The sequence below is a fragment of the Hippocampus bargibanti genome, linkage group LG22 (genome assembly GCF_051943395.1).
Source record: "Hippocampus bargibanti isolate YZ-2025 linkage group LG22, ASM5194339v1, whole genome shotgun sequence".
Classification (NCBI taxonomy): domain Eukaryota; kingdom Metazoa; phylum Chordata; class Actinopteri; order Syngnathiformes; family Syngnathidae; genus Hippocampus; species Hippocampus bargibanti.
The window spans coordinates 6,524,157-6,541,733 of record NC_142755.1 but is presented as its reverse complement, the minus strand read 5'-3'; the positions used below and the strand labels follow the sequence as shown (position 1 = coordinate 6,541,733).

The window sequence follows — 17,577 nt, the reverse complement described above, 5'->3', positions numbered from 1 at the left end:
CGGGGCCGACAGCGCCCCCCGTTGGTCGCCAACCAGATCATGACACTTTTCAATTCCCGAATAAATTTGGGAATGGCGGTGAATGAGTTAAAATGGACACCTTTTTTTTCCATAATACTTCCAAGGCAGCAACATACACATCCTGCACCCCCCTTTGAGCATCAATCTCGCTTGTTTCTTTCACACCTGCCACGAGAACGGCGCACATACATGTTGTGCAAGTGAAATCCACACGTGAGCTTGCAGCGCGTCATCCGCCGCGGTTTAAATATAGCAGTTGGCACCGCAGGAGGGGGGGCGTGGATGGGGGAAGGGGAGAGGACGGCGCTCCTGTGGAAGAGTAGTGGCCCTATTTTCGATAAATACGCACCGAGACATTTACGAGTGCCCGCGGAAAAATAAAAGGCCTGCGTGCATTGATCAAAATAAAATTGCATGGAAATGACAGGCGCGGCTTTAGAGGTCATTGGGAAGGTTAAGGAAAAAGATGCACGGAACCGTCGCCCGTTACCTACCATGCTTCATTTTGGACCGCAACCGTTTTGCTGTTTTGTCTGTTAGCCGTTTGCTAAATGAAAATTGTGAAATCCTCTCACAATTAACTCATTCACTGCCTGACATTTGCAAAAATGTGTCCACTCTAGTGCCAGGGTTTTTGTCATTGTCACTCAAATTGCAGGACCCACAGAATATTGAGTTTTAGGACTACATAACTAACCTTGCTATCTAGCTGGCTACCTTGCTAGCTATCTTTTTGCTAACTAGCTATCTAGCTGGCTACCTAACTATCTATTTGCTATCTATTAGCTATCTATTAGTTATCTATTATCTATTAACTTTATATAACAATCATAATACATTTCATTTGTAAGCGCCTTTCAAAACTTTCAAGATCACTTTACAGTCACTGGATCAGTTTTTCTGTGGGTGAGCCACACTCGCCAGCGTTCGCTCAACCCGGAATAACTCAATTAGATAGAAAACTAGCTAGCTAGCTAGTTAATAGGTTGCCAATGGATAGCTTTTTATCTATTTGAGGTATTCCGGGTTGAGTGAACGCTGGCGCATGTGGCTGCCACTGCTCACCCACAGAAAATCTTATCCTGTGACTGTAAAGTGACTTTGAGAGTTTTGAAAGGCACTTACAAATGAAATGTATTATTATTATTATTGTTGTTGTTGTTGTTGTTGTTGTTGTTGTTGTTGTTGTTGTTATTATTATCTTAAACATTCAATGCAGCGTAAGAAACCTGAGACTCTCTTCTCTGTATCTATTCGCTAGCTAGCTAGCTAGCTTTCTATTTATTAGAGTTAGTTCTGGGTTGAGTGAACGCTGGCGTGTGTGGCTGCCGCTGCTCACCCACAGAAAAGCTAATCCTGTGACTGTAAAGTGGCCTTGAGGGTTTCTAAAGGCGCTTATAAATAAAATGTATTATTATTATTCTCTCATCACAAAAAAAGCGTTAATTCCAAAGTTATATGGGTCTGGAGTTATATGAGCTTGAAATCGGGGCAGCTGTACCAAATGCAATACATATTGATTTATATAGCGGTTTAACAACAACTGAAACTATCACAAAGCGCTAACATGGACAAAAGGGAAATGCTGCCCCCTCGTGGAAGAAAAAAAAACATGCCAGAGGTCTGGCCAGTGCTTTATCGGCACCCAAGCATGAAAAAGACAAATCCCGGAATTCACAATGGCGCACTATGTCATATTTTCAATTGTCCAATAAATTCAAAAATGGCAGTGAATGAGTTAAGCGTAAAGCTTGCGACGGTCTGACATTTTTTTTTTTTTTTTAACATTTTTCAGCGAGCACCTTTTTACGTCTCGGCGCGGCAACCGATAAGCAGTTGAAGCGCTTTGTACATCTCGCCTTTTATTCCCTCCGCTCTGTCCCTCTTGTGCTATTTTACTCTGGAGAGAAAACGCTTGCACAATGTCGTTAATTAGGAGGAGCCTTTTATTGCTTTCTGGGACTTGGCCCGGCTTTAATTAAGGAACACGCAAGTGCTTCTCATCGGCCCACGTTTGCTCGATGAATGCGATAAGGAACGTCCCGGTTGGTGCGCGAGTGGAATAATTAGCATGCTAGCACGTCTCCATAAGCTAGTTTTGCCTGTCATTTTTCTTTTTTCTTTTTTACTCATAGAAACAAGCGATGCAAAAATGACACTTAAAGGACACATCTCCGTACAAGTTATGTCCATAATTTGTAAAATTACTTCAAATGACTTCTACTGAGCGTATTTTACAAAGATTCCACCGCATATACAGTGGTACCTCGGTTCTCGAACGCCTCACAGTTCGAACAAATCGGTGTTCGAACAAAATATTCGAGATATTCTTGCTTCGGCGTTCGAACATCAATCGGTGTTCGAACGCCAATACGACGCATGAGTGCATATGCGAGGGTGGGGAGCCTCCCTCCTCTCCTTCTTCAACCAACAGTAGTCAATTTTCCACTGGCACCCTGAAGGTCAACAGTACCAATGGCGGCCGTTGTTAACCCGGGCCTCGACCGATCCGGTATGGGATTCATAGGTTTGATTCGCATATTTGTTTTGGCAATTTTTTTTACGTCGGATGCCCTTCCTGACACAACCCTCTGTATTTATCCGGGCTTGGGACCGGCACAACAAGACACTGACGTGTGCCCCCTTGTGGCTACATTACTACTATTTGATACTAGTTGACACAAATTCCCAGCAGACAAATCAGCTTGGGCGCCATCTTGTGCATTTTCCGGGACGCTACATTGGAGTCCAGATGCCTCAAAATGATCCGACAGGACTTCTTTCATCAATTGCAAACATTTATGCTTTCCTCTTCAGAACTACAGTAAAGTCTCGTTATATCGATATCGGTTATATCGATAGTATCGCTTATTACGATACTATTTCTATGAACGCAAGGAGAAAATTACATGCAAACAGGGTCGGATATATCGATAGTCCCGGTTATATCGATATTTTTTACGACTCCCTTGAATATCGATATAACGAGACTTTACTGTATTTGATACTAGTTGACACAAATTACAGACAGACAAATCAGCCCATTTCCAACGGAGCTTGGGCGCCATCTTCTGCATTTTCCGGGACGCTACATTGGAGTCCAGATGCCTCAAAATGATCCGACAGGACTTCTTTCATCAATTGCAAACATTTATGCTTTCCTCTTCAGAACTACAGTAAAGTCTCGTTATATCGATATCGGTTATATCGATAGTATCGCTTATTACGATACTATTTCTATGAACGCAAGGAGAAAATTACATGCAAACAGGGTCGGATATATCGATAGTCCCGGTTATATCGATATTTTTTACGACTCCCTTGAATATCGATATAACGAGACTTTACTGTATTTGATACTAGTTGACACAAATTACAGACAGACAAATCAGCCCATTTCCAACGGAGCTTGGGCGCCATCTTCTGCATTTTCCGGGACGCTACATTGGAGTCCAGATGCCTCAAAATGATCCAACAGGACTTCTTTCATAAATTGCAAACATTTATGCTTTCCTCTTCAGAACTACAGTAAAGTCTCGTTATATCGATATCGGTTATATCGATAGTATCGCTTATTACGATACTATTTCTATGAACGCAAGGAGAAAATTACATGCAAACAGGGTCGGATATATCGATAGTCCCGGTTATATCGATATTTTTTACGACTCCCTTGAATATCGATATAACGAGACTTTACTGTATTTGATACTAGTTGACACAAATTACAGACAGACAAATCAGCCCATTTCCAACGGAGCTTGGGCGCCATCTTCTGCATTTTCCGGGACGCTACATTGGAGTCCAGATGCCTCAAAATGATCCAACAGGACTTCTTTCATAAATTGCAAACATTTATGCTTTCCTCTTCAGAACTACAGTAAAGTCTCGTTAGATCGATATCGGTTATATCGATAGTATCGTTTATTACGATACTATTTCTATGAACGCACGGAGAAAATTACATGCAAACAGGTTCGGATATATCGATAGTCCCGGTTATATCGATATTTTTTACGACTCCCTTGAATATCGATATAACGAGACTTTACTGTATTTGATACTAGTTGACACAAATTACAGACAGACAAATCAGCCCATTTCCAACGGAGCTTGGGCGCCATCTTCTGCATTTTCCGGGACGCTACATTGGAGTCCAGATGCCTCAAAATGATCCAACAGGACTTCTTTCATAAATTGCAAACATTTATGCTTTCCTCTTCAGAACTACAGTAAAGTCTCGTTATATCGATATCGGTTATATCGATAGTATCGTTTATTACGATACTATTTCTATGAACGCACGGAGAAAATTACATGCAAACAGGTTCGGATATATCGATAGTCCCGGTTATATCGATATTTTTTACGACTCCCTTGAATATCGATATAACGAGACTTTACTGTATTTGATACTAGTTGACACAAATTACAGACAGACAAATCAGCCCATTTCCAACGGAGCTTGGGCGCCATCTTCTGCATTTTCCGGGACGCTACATTGGAGTCCAGATGCCTCAAAATGATCCAACAGGACTTCTTTCATAAATTGCAAACATTTATGCTTTCCTCTTCAGAACTACAGTAAAGTCTCGTTATATCGATATCGGTTATATCGATAGTATCGTTTATTACGATACTATTTCTATGAACGCACGGAGAAAATTACATGCAAACAGGGTCGGATATATCGATAGTCCCGGTTATATTGATATTTTTTTGGACTCTCGAGAATATCGATATAACGAGACTTTACTGTATTTGAATCATATTCATAACTGGATGAGTAACAAGAAAGCATCTTCTCCGAATCTGAATCATTGTTTTGATTCTAGAGCAAGGCAAGACGTCCTGGCGTGACGTCACGAACAAGGGGGCGGGACCTTATGAAACTCGCCATCCTGAGGTCATTTTGAAGTAGTTTTGGGACACTTCAACTCATTTTTATTGGTGTTTTGCATTTGACTAAAAATATCAGCCTCCGCGTTTTGGGTATTTTAGATGCTATAAAGCGTTTTTCTAATGTCAGGAAACAACAAAATGTTGTCAGTTGTCCTTTAAATATTAAATACAGTAAAGTTTCGTTATATCGATATTCAAGGGAGTCCGAAAAAATATCGATATAACCGGGACTATCGATATATCCAACCCTGTTTGCATGTAATTTTCTCCGTGCGTGCATAGAAATAGTATCGATATAACCGGGACTATCGATATATCCGATATCGATATAACGAGACTTTACTGTATTTTGTTTTTCACTCCATCATGTTTTGATTTTAACTTTATGATTTCCCGATACGTCAGTGCCGTCATGGGCCATCGTGTCCATCGCCTTTGTGGCTATCATCCTGGTGCTGGCCTGCTGCTTCTGCGTGTGCAAAAAATGGATCTTCAAGAAGAAGAACAAGAAGAAGGGCAAGGACAAAGGCAAAAACGCCATCAATATGAAGGACGTCAAGGACGGGGCCAAAACCGAGGTAATGGCCATTCGGTAACGCCATTCGAGATTGATAGCAAACGCATAGCCAACTAGCAAGCGCGTTTGATTGAAAGTTGCGTTTGTGTTCCCAGCGATTACAAAAAAAATTATATAGAAGTAAAGAGGAAGTCAATCTCAGATTCCTCTGCGCTGCTTGTAAATCATGTCATATTTTTAGGAGGGGTGAGGCTTCACATTTGCATTGCACGGGGGAAAGATGCTACTAGTCAGAAAACAGCTAACGCATTTATGATACAGTGATCCCTCGGTTTACGAACCCCTCGGCTGACGAACTTTTCGGTTTACGAACGTTACATTTATGAAAATTTTACGTTGACATACAAACTTTACCTTGGCATACGAACTTTTTTTCGTACACTGAGCTGCCTCAATGAGTGATGTGTCGTTCGCAAACCAGCCCATTCTTCGAACAACAAAATGGCAGCCGGCTGCTTTTGTCCTCAATTTCCCGCCCCCAGTCTTCGGTTAAAGCCACGTGATTGGTCAAGAACGCAGCAGTGAGGGGGGGTGGTTTAAACATAAAAGAGACAGGCAGACGACAGTGAAAGAGTTTCAACTTTGATAGTTCAAAGGCAGAGTGTAGAATGCAAGGTTAAAATATCCCATCAATCAGGCTCCACAAACAACCCGCACACTTGATGCAAAAAGCTATCAACCCAGCTAAACAGAACACAATTGATGAGGAACTAGGTAAAATTATCGCAGAGAAAGCACCTACAAGGGATCATTCCTCAAGATGGTGAAAGAAGGAGGTTACGTTCCTCAGGTGTTTAATGCTGATGAAACCGGCCACTCCATTCCATCAAGCCATCAACGACCATGAAAAATGTAAATAAAACGACTTTATTATACGGTACAGTTTATTTCTTTAATTATAATACCATAGCACATTTACCCTACATAAAATAATGTATATTTTGTGTAGTTTAAAGGCTTAGAAAATTATGTTTTATGGGGACATGGGAACGGATTATTCTCATTTTAATGATTTCCTATGGTAAATTAATTTTTGGGATACACACTTTTCACCTTACACACTCTGTCTGGGAACCAAATAAGTTCGTAAGCCAAGGTATCACCGTACTAATGATTTAAAATAATAACAATTTTGATATTTTTGTGATCTTTTTTTCAATGTTGTCTCATAAGGACCTCATGAAGCGGCACACGCCCCGAGAAATGGCAAAACGAGAGACTATTAGAATGCTAACAGTTAGCGCGCTAACCCCCATTGCCGTTTTTTTTTTTTTTTTTTTTTGAGAGGGGAAATAAAGCATTCGGTTTATTGTGCTGGGTTTTTACTCTATGGAATTTGGGGGAGGGTTGGACGGCCATTTCTCGGGGTGCTTGCTCCTGTTGACTCCTGCGTGTGTTTTGTTTTAATTTGTGTTTCTTCCTTCTATGTCCTCCTTTATCTGTGTTGTGTCATGACTGTGCGGGATGGTTCACTGGCGGTAGGTTTCCCAATTGCTGTTGGATTTCCTTCAGCCTGCTGCTGCGATGTTGCGATCGTTTTGCGATAGCTTCTTGATGACGGACGGCCTAACCTCCCCCCAACCCAACCCCCGTTGAGCCCGACTCCACGGGACTATGCATACGGTACACCTTGAGCCCTGTGTATATCTGCGTACACGCTGCCCATGCGCATATATACCACACGTATGACTAAAACGGGCCTGAGCGACACCGATTGGTTGGCGGGGCGAGCCTCCTGGCGTGATCAACCGCCAAATTTGACCCAGTTTCGATTGGATTTTGTTTTTCTTCTAAGCAGGAGACCAATCCAGAGACCAATCGGCATTGTTCAGCCTATTGCTTTTCAGCACTGGTCTATTAACTAGGAAGAACCACCCCTCTTACCCTCCCCGTGCCCCCTGAACGTTCTTGCGCAAGCACCCATTTGCTAGCATGACGCTTGGATGGTGCATTGGCATAAGAAAGGGGCTCCAGCGGGGGGTGGGTGGCGACCAATCTATGAGCAGGGATCCTCAATTCGAGCCTAGGGAATGCCTCGAGGATATGAAAATGGAGATGATGCACATGAGTTCACTCAAACTTAACTCATTCACTGCCAGATGTGCAAACGTGTCCACACCAGTGCCAGTTTTTTTTGTCATTGTCACTTGAATTCCAGGACGGGGTGTGAACACTTTGGGAAACCACCTGATCTCGGTTGTTTTAATTTTTCTCCTGATAAGATGTTATTTTTTAACTTATTTTTGGCTATAGGTTACATTTATTGGCCGTAGTTGTGATATATTGTAACGTATGATGATATTTGCAATCTATTAGCTAGCTAACTGGCTACCTATCTATCTAGGTGAATATTGTATTTTATTTACTATAGTACCTATGCTTGTCTGTGACTGTAAAGTGTCCTTGAGAGCTTTCAAATGCGCTTATTATTGTTATTGTTATTATCTAGCTAGCTAGGTTATCTGGCTAGCTATCTAGCGATCAATCTATTAGCTATCTACTAGCTTTCTATTAGCTCGCTAGCTAGCTTTCTATCTATTTGAGTTACTTCCGGGTTGAGTGAACGCTTGCGCGTGTGGTTGCCGCTGCTCACCCACAGAAAAACTTATCCTGTGACTGTAAAGTGACTTTGAGAGTTTTGAACGGCGCTTAGAAATTATTATTATTATTATTATTATTATTATGAATATTATTATTATGACTATTATTATTATTATTATTATTATTATTATTATTATTATTATTATTACATACACATTTAATGTAGCATAAGAAACCTTAAATTCTCTTATATCATCACAAAAAAAAGAGTTAATTCCTAAATTATATGGTTCTGGAGTTATATGAGTGTGAAATGAGCGCGGATGTCCAAACTCCAATGCAATACATACATATTGGTTGATATAGCGCTTTAACAAGAGCTGAAGCTAACAAAGCGCTAACATGGAAAAAAGGGAAATGTTGCCCCCTTGTGTTAAGGAGAAAAAAAAACATTGCCAGAGGCTATGGTCAGCGCTTTATCGGCACCTAAGCATGACTGTAAAGTGTCTTTGAGAGCTTTGAAAGGCGCTTAAAATGAAACATATTATTATTATTATTATTATTATTATTATTATTAATATTATTATTATTATATAAAAACCACAACCAGAACAAATTCGGGAATGGCGCTCATATTTCCGATTCCCGAATAAATTTGTGAATGGCAGTGAATGAGTGAAATGCCAATACAGTGAGACCTCAACTTACGAACACCTTATCTTACGAACGTCAAATTTATGAAAATTAAACCTTATAATAAGCACTATTTTCATAATACACACCCACCACGGCTGGAACACCAAAGCACACGACCTTCGGATCTGGCGGAGTGCTCTTCGGCGGAAGCACACGACCGAACAGCGCTGCAGCCGGCGCTACTTTCCACACCCCCTCTCTCTGAATTCACATGTCCATCGCCTACTTGGAGCTTTTTGCTGATAATTTTACTATTATGGGACCGGAAAATAAACACCACAGGCTCGTGTTCAGCCTCAGTTCAAATGTGGTGCGTTACTATGAATAAATTGAAGAAACTACCAGCCGTACACGTCTACTCTGCTCTGTTTATTTGTCATCCAAGACTAGGGGTGCGTTCAGGTTCGAGAATAACGCACGACTTCTTATGACTCTAGGCTGTTTGGAAAGCATTGTCTAACTGAATGAGCAGGGACAAACACTTGCCAAAGTTTCTGTGTTGCTACACCTGTCAAGATGCGATAGAAGTGATTGTGATTGGCTAAAGGGTAGAGTCATGTGTCATGGTAAGCCAATCAGAGCTAGTGTTTTCACACACACCGGAACAGCGTGTCAATAGTCACGCTAAATTGTCACGTGCGAGTTGACAGCTGGGGCGGGGCCGTCGCTCGCGACACTTCAATTTCATTTCATTTCAACGAGTCACTGTCACCTCACCTGTGACATGTTACGACGGAAGTGCATCGCTGTTTCTTCTGCTGGCAAATCCAACAGTTTGCTTTGCACGAGATGATTGTTAGACGCGATCGCGCAAGTTTGTTGCTTTCCGATCGCGAGTGTGCCATTTTATTCGCCCCGCCCGCATTCTTTTGTCGCATTTTATTCCGCGTCCGTGGAATCATCGGACTCGCGCCTTTTGTTGTCAGAAAATCTCTACCAGCACCTACGGGACTCGAAGTGAATGCAAATGACATTATGGTCAGCTTGTTGCTGACCATAATGAGGTCATCAATACAGAGAATTTGATTTGCCTTCAAGAGGACAAGCAAACGCAGGCCATTCAGCAGGCTTTTATTGAACAGTTCCATTCAGAAAAGGCTATAAGAAACATCAACATGATAAATGATAATGTGATGCCTGTTTCGTAAGACCTTACAAGTCAGAAAGCAACAGGTGTCAATTAAGAGCCATCAATGACCATCACAAATGTAAATAAAGTGATTTTATTATACAGTACAGTGTATTTCTTTCATTGCAATACAATAGCACATTTATTATACATAGGATAAGGTAGGTTGTGTGTAGTTTTAAGGCTTATTTAGTTGAAAAGTATATTTTATGGAAATCCGGGACCAGATTATTCCCATTTTAATGGTTTCCTATGGGATTTTTTTCTTGAGATACACACTTTTCGCTTTACACACTCTGGGAACCAATTAAGTTTGTAAGTTGAGGTCTCACTGTACTAGTGTTAACTACTACACACACACACACATAAATTGAGGACCTCTGCTTTAGGCTGACACTGACGACGATGATGTGCTGATAATGATGTTTGAGGGCATCAATACTCGGGTTTGGATTGCGGTGGGGGGGGGGCACCACAGAGGAATGCCGTGCATGCTAAAGAAGTGGTTGGGGTAGGGCGGGGGCACTCTATGGGCAACTGTGGATGCCGAGTGAATGACTTTGAAGCCTCTTGGATCGCATGCTGAAACCAATTTCCCCCCATCACCATCAAAACCACCAGCACCAACCTCCCCCCTTCCCCTGAGGCTACCAGCTATCGAGGGTTGATCCGACCTGAACTGACACCAAGGCAACTGTGATCTCTTTCCAGAAGCTTTTTTTTCTTCTCTTTCTCCTCTTTTGTGTGCGTCCTTTTTGTCTTCCCGTTTGCCATCTTCTGATCTTTTCCTCCAGACGGGCCATCGGGGGAACGAGGCCGTAGTGCATCTGGGAGCATGTTCCCGTGTTAACCGCTGTGTGTTTTAGTGCCTGCTCGCCCCCTCTTACATCCCCCCCTTCCCTCCCTCAAACGAGCGGTGGCCTTTTCAGGAGTCGGTCGGCGAGGGGGAGCAGCGCCGGCGCCCGGGCGGCCCTCGGGCGAGGCGGCACTGACTCTTGATGGGTGTCTCCTCCAGGCCTTGAAGGATGAGGAGGACGCCGAGACGGGCCTGACGGAAACGGAGAAAGAGGTCGAGCCCAAGGAGGAGCAGAAACTGGGCAAATTACAGTACTCGCTGGATTACAATTTCACCGAGAACACGGTGAGTACGGACAGACAGCTGTCACTCTCTCGTCGTCGTTTGTCTGGTGTGTTTGTGGACGACCACGGCGACCGACCGCCGGTTTTCATCAGAATCTGAAAATTAAGTCATATGAAATCATCTAATCATAAAATCATCTGTATTGGCCAAGTATGTAGAAGACAAAGGGAATTTATCTACAATAGAACACACTGCACTACAGTATAAACGTTTAAAAAAAAACCTCCGCACCCTGCTCACCACCTTTTCCGGCAACTCCCACTTTCTGTCATAAAAGTATTCATTACAGAGTAGGGTTGTGCAAAATTGCAAAGAGCACATATGCAGTTATTTTTAGATGTGCTGGATTTGGTGCGGGTGGATCGGTAGTGGCTGGAAAAGGTGGTGGGCAGGGTGCGGAGGGTCCAGTCGGATTTTTTTTTTTTTTTTAGACTAAATATTTCAAGCTCCTTCCTCTCTTTCGCGTCTATCATTGGTTCTTAATCTCAATGTAAAGCACAGGTGTCAAAGTCAAGGCCCGCGGGCCAAATCCGGCCCGCCACATCATTTTTTTCGGCCCGCGAAAGCAAATCAAACTTGTTAAATTCCATGATGATTGCTAAAATCTCAGCCAAAATTTCACATTTTTGGATGTCAACCACAATAAAAGTCATTATTCTTGACTTCAGATTTGAAAACGAGTTATTCGTTAATTTGCTGTGTGCTCTATATGTAATATTTGAAGGGATTTAAACATTCTAATGGGTTCCCCAAATTCATAACGGCCCTCGAGAAGAAACCATAACTACAAAGTGGCCCGCGGCAAAAAATGACTTTGACACCCCTGCTTTGGAGCTACCGAACCCCACCAGTTTCATATGCTCATTCACCGAACCCTTCTTCCAATGACTGCCTACTAACTGCAGTCTAGACTTAAGTAAGAGGTGGACCTCTGTGGCGGAGGATCCACCGAACACCTGAGACCGACTCACCGAACCCTTAGGGTTCAATCGAACCCAGGTTAAGAACCACTGTCTTATATCGATGTCGTAGGTCCACCCCTCAAAATTGAAATTTAGTTGCCTATCCCGTGTAGCACGTTTAGCGATGGCTCCTGTTTGGTTGTGAGAATTCCCAGCGGTCTTCTCTAATGTTTCAGCTGGGGATAGATCTCCATCTGTGTTCTTTCGTTTCCGCTGGCTAACTTTTACAAAAGCCGACGATGCAGGACCGACGTTCGCCAGCCAGATGTTGCGTGACAGATAAAAGACTCGCTGACTGAACACGAGCCGACTCGACGTTGCTGACGGGAGGGCAATTAACTCACAGGCGGGAAACAAATATTGCTCGAGAATTCCAGGACGCTATGGACGTTAGCCGAAAGTTAGACGTGACGTGAGCTGCTGAACTAGACCACCGTGCTCCCCGTGAATTCACGTGATGGAAAAAAAGCCAGCTCTTAAAGGACAACTGACGCCATTTTTTTGTTTCCTAACTGACATCAGAAAAACGTTTTATAGCATCTAAAATACCCAAAACACACATGCTGATATTTTTAGTCAAATGCAAAACACCAATAAAAATGAGTTAAAGTGTCCCAAAACTACTTCAAAATGACCTCGCGAGTTTCAGAAGGTCCCGCCCCCTTGTTCGTGATGTCACGCCAAGACGTCTTCACCTTGTTCTAGAATCAAAACAATGGCTTCAGATTCGGAGAAGATGCTTTCTTGTTACTCATCCAGTTATGAATATGATTCAAATAGTTCTGAAGAGGAAAGCGTAAATGTTTGCAATCGATTAAAGAAGTCCTTCCATCTCATTTTCAGGCGTCTTGACTCCAATGTCGCGCACAGAAAATGCACAAGATGGCGCCTAAGCTCCGTTGGAAATGGGCTGATTTGCCTGCTGGGGAATTTGTGTCAACTAGTATCAAATAGTAGTCTTGGTGCAACACACAACGATTCACCATCGCGTTATTGATGTTTTTTCCTTCTAATTTCGCCATCAACAGGAAGTTTTCAGACCAAACAAAGTACCCAAAATGCATTGTGTGTCGCTTTCTCGATCAGGGGCGTTCCAGACGTGACGTCACGTACGGACTCGTCACCAACTCGAAAACAAGACTTTCTGAATATTCAGCGCAAGTCTTAAAATGTAAAATATAGCTACAGTAAAGTCTCATTATATCGATATCGGATATATCGATAGTCCCGGTTATATCGATACTATTTCTATGCACGCACGGAGAAAATTACATGCAAACAGGGTCGGATATATCGATAGTCCCGGTTATATCGATATTTTTTCGGACTCCCTTGAATATCGATATAACGAGACTTTACTGTATATGTCGTGGAATCATTGTAAAATACGCACAGTAGAAGTCATTTAAAGTGATATAACAAATTATGGACACAACTTGTCCGGAGGCGTCGGTTGTCCTTTAAATTAGTCCCCGTCAAATTAAAAGCTCCTCATCTCCTTGGCCTTCTCCTCCACCTCCTCCTCCACTGGTGGCCTTTTGTCAGCACTCAAGTAAAAGAGTGCGCAATGCTTAATGACACTTGTAAAAGTCAAAGGACCACACGCTAACGTTAGCGCTCGAGTCGAGGATCGCTTTCACCGTGTCAAATTACGGAGTCATTTCAAAGAAATGGAGGGGGGGGGGGCCATGGGGTCTTTCATGCCGACATTATCATACATTGACGCCGCGCGGTGATTGCGCCGCTAATCGCTGAAGCGGAATAAAGAGAAAGGCGCGCCGAGGAGTCAGCCGTTTATCCGCATAGGCCTGAAAGCTCGCCGAAGACGCTTTTCCACGTTAATACTCGGGCAATTTTGCCCGATGGGACGTGGACGAATTTGGATTGGATTGGAGTAGCCTGTAGTAGTCTCGCAGTGGAGAGATTTACATTTCACAGCAGTAAAGTTATGGAAGAAAGAGGAAAGGAAAGGAAGAAGTAGAGAAGCAAAATACAGGAGCTGCTGTAAAGGCAGCCACTCTCGCACCGCCATCTTGAAGTCAAATAACAAATAATGTGACAATACAAAAGGCGCAAACAGTCATTAAATGTAAAGCATTTTCTGCACCCTCTTTGATCAAAGCGTCATTTTCACCAGTGGATCAGAGACATCACGGTGAAATATGCACGTCTGCTACGAGCTAAATGTTAAAACCAAACACAAAACTGTAGCATCCATTGACGAAAAGAGGTTGTCTCACATCTGCTGTTGTACGTAAATCCGCTTCAATTCCAAGCCGCGACAGTTCCACATACGCATCGGCGCTGTGCGATGACGCTACATTCAAAACAACAACAACAAAAACAAACAAACAAAATAACACTTAATATGACAACACAAAAGACACAGACAGGTATTCAATATTAAGCACTTTCTGCACCCTCTTTGTTGCATGAAGCAGTTCTTGATGAAAGAGGAGAGGATGAAAGCATCATTTTCGCCAGTGGATGAGGGATGTCATGGTTAAATGTGCACATCTGCTACAAGCTAAATGTCAAACGCAAACACGAAGCTGTAGCATCATCCATTGACGAAGAGATTGTCTCACATCTCCTGTACCACGTAAATCCGCTTCAATTCCAAACTACGCCCCCCTCCCCTTTATATTTGCAGCTAAGCAAATAACACAAAAGGTCACGTAAATTATGCAAAGGAAGCGCAAGGGGGAAAAAAATACTTTTAGGGTGTTTATCAGGTTGAGCCCGACCCGCCACGCCTCGGTTTCGGTGAAGCTAGCGAAGCGCCTTAGCGGTGTGAAGAGCAGCGCAAACAGTCAAGCAGATGTGCAAACAGTGAGGCAGGTGTGATTAGCGCGTGGGGGGGGGGGGTGTCACATGGTATTGGTTTTGATCGGCGCTGCGCATGAAATAAACATTTGTCGGGTAATAAAGATCTGTGTTGATTTATCCATTCGCTCCCCCACACCCAACCCCCATTTAAAAAAAAATGTTGTTGTTATGACCCAATCGGCTTCCAAGGATTTTGATGACCACCCGACGTCAAATTGATTGACAAAGAAACTCGATCCCCCCCTAGCGCGGGCCGAATGAGTGACAGGTCAATCGAAACGCCCGGCGCACTTAACAATTATCGACCTATGACCGACACGGCGAGACAACCCTTGTCATGATCTGGTTGGCGACCAACGGGGGGGGGGGCGCTGTCGGCCCCGCCTGCACCTGCACAGGTGCTGGTCGTCCCAATCAGATTGGCGACCAGCGGGTAGCGACGTCAACCCTGCCGGCAGCCTCGCAGGTGCTGGTCGTTATAATCACTGACACTTAAAAGGACACCCGGCACGATCATCCGGTGCCGGTTCATTGTTTGTTTGCTGCATGCTGTGCATGTGTTTGTTTAACCTTGGCGGACTTTTACACTTGGTCTTCTTTTGATACTTTGTATTTTTTCTGTTCGGTTGATTTTGATGTTTTACATTTTGTTCCTGCTGACCTTTATTTTAATACAATTTGTCAAACAACCTCCTGCCTGCTTTTTGGGATCCGCACCCGGCATCACCACCTCGCAAACCGTGACAACCCCCACCTCACCAATACCTCAATGGTTAGAAATCAGTCACATAGAGAGAATGTATTACCAAAATTGTTCCTTCAAGGCACCCATAAAAGACGTGGTAAGTTGAGGTGCCAATATAAAATGTGAAAAACCTATAAAACGAATATCGCTTAACTTAACCAGTCAGAGATGTTCGGTCGGACACTGTGGACAAATTCTCTAACACAGGAAGATTGTTTTTTTTACTGCCGGCAGGGGATGCAGTCCAACTTCTGCAGCCCTTTTCCAAGTTATTTATTGAGAGTATATTCAAATTTAAGTGATGCATTAGTAAAACATAGTGTTTTTGATTTTCCAAGCACCAACATCCATAAACCAACAGAACCTAGACATTTTAATAGCTTGTCTTTCTATGAATTGATATACAGTGATACCTTGTCTTACGAACTTAATTCCCAGAAAGTGTAAGGCGAAAAGTGGGTTTTCCAAACATTAATTTCCCATAGGAAACCATTAAAATGAGAATAATACAGATGGCTTGTGCGGGTTATTTGTGGAGACTGATTGATGGGATATTTTAACTTTGCAGTCTACACTCTACCTTTGAAATATCAATAAAGTTGAAAAGTCCAAATTTCACTGTGTTCTCTTTCCTTTTCACCTTTTCACTTTAGTTTTTTTTTTGTTTCAAGCTGTGTTATCTCCCTTTCGTGTGTGTGTGTGTGTGTGTGTGTGTGTGTGTGTGTGTGTGTGTGTGTGTGTGTGTGTGTGTGTGTGTGTGTGTGTGTGTGTGTGTGTGTGTCCTCCTTCCTCTACTACGGATCTTGACCAATCACGTCTGTCTGGCTGGCTTTCTATTGGCTATCTGGTAGCGAGCTAGTTAGCTGGCTATCTGTTAGCTAGCGGGCTAGCTATCTTTTAGTTAACTAGTAGCTAGTTAGCTAGTTTTTTATCTATTTGAGTTACTTGCAGGTTGAGTGAACGCTGGCGCGTGTGGCTGCCTCTGCTCACCCACAGAAAAAAAAAATGATCCAGTGACTGTAAAGTGACCTTGAGAGTTTTGAAAGGCGCTTAGTAATTAAATGTATTATTATTATTACTATTCTGTGCTTCCAGTGTGGGCCTTCTATGCATGAAACATTTAAATATGACAATTTATAATTCTGTCTATTATCTATCATAGCATCTTAGCATGACATCCGCCTTTTGTCTCTTTCCTCCTCTCAGCTCATGGTGGGGATCATCCAAGCGGCGGAGCTTCCCGCCATGGACATGGGCGGCACGTCCGACCCGTACGTCAAAGTTTACCTGCTGCCTGATAAAAAGAAGAAGTTTGAGACCAAAGTCCACCGCAAAACCCTTAATCCTGTTTTCAATGAGCAGTTCACCTTCAAGGTAACGCCATCCATTCCTCGCTACCAATTAGCATGCGGGCTATACGGTAGCCAGCTGGCGCATTAACAAGCCGGTGACAAAACAAATCACACGCCCGCGCGGCTGACGACGAGCCCACGCACGAGAACATTCGCCGCCGTTTTATTTTTTCAATTAACTTTATTTATTATTCATTGTTTTTTTTTTTTTTTATCCAAATAGTGTTTTGTTTGCAATTGGCACACAAATAAGGGTCAAAAAAGACTATCTTGATAAAACTGCCGCTGAAAACCGGTCTGCCCCCCGCAACTCGAAGCTGGCAACTCCGTGGTTGCCGTGGTTACGAACATGGCCGTGAAATCGTTATCATACCAAGCACAAGTCGGCGTTTGGTGAAATTTAAAAGCACACCTCTACCGACCTTGTCTAATATTAACGTCAGCTTCATTGTTGAGTTGTTGTTTTCTGCCCCGACCGACTCGCTAGCTAACAGCCAATCTTAGCCATCGTAAACGACGCCATTTTGGGTGCACGCTGGATGGTCACCGTGTGGTGCCATTCTGATTTATTTATTTGTACAGTGATACCTTGTTTTTTTTGGCCATAATCCGTTACAGAAACCTGTTTGAAAACTGATTTGTTCAAAAACCAAAACACTACTTTCCATTGTGATCAATGCAA

General features: G+C 42.9%; 1 protein-coding gene across 3 annotated transcripts in view; it reads left to right on the top strand.

Moving 5' to 3' along the window:
• syt1a (synaptotagmin Ia) overlaps window positions 1-17,577 on the top strand; it is a 96,329-nt gene that overhangs the window by 72,951 nt on the left and 5,801 nt on the right. For 2 of the 3 annotated variants that reach the window (XM_088989316.1, XM_088989317.1), the window contains 3 exons: window positions 5,329-5,501; window positions 10,882-11,007; window positions 16,750-16,917. In XM_088989316.1, the coding sequence (XP_088845442.1) occupies window positions 5,329-5,501; window positions 10,882-11,007; window positions 16,750-16,917 (467 nt within the window). The remainder of the gene's footprint in view (window positions 1-5,328; window positions 5,502-10,881; window positions 11,008-16,749; window positions 16,918-17,577) is intronic. The other variant, XM_088989318.1, reaches the window with a different exon arrangement.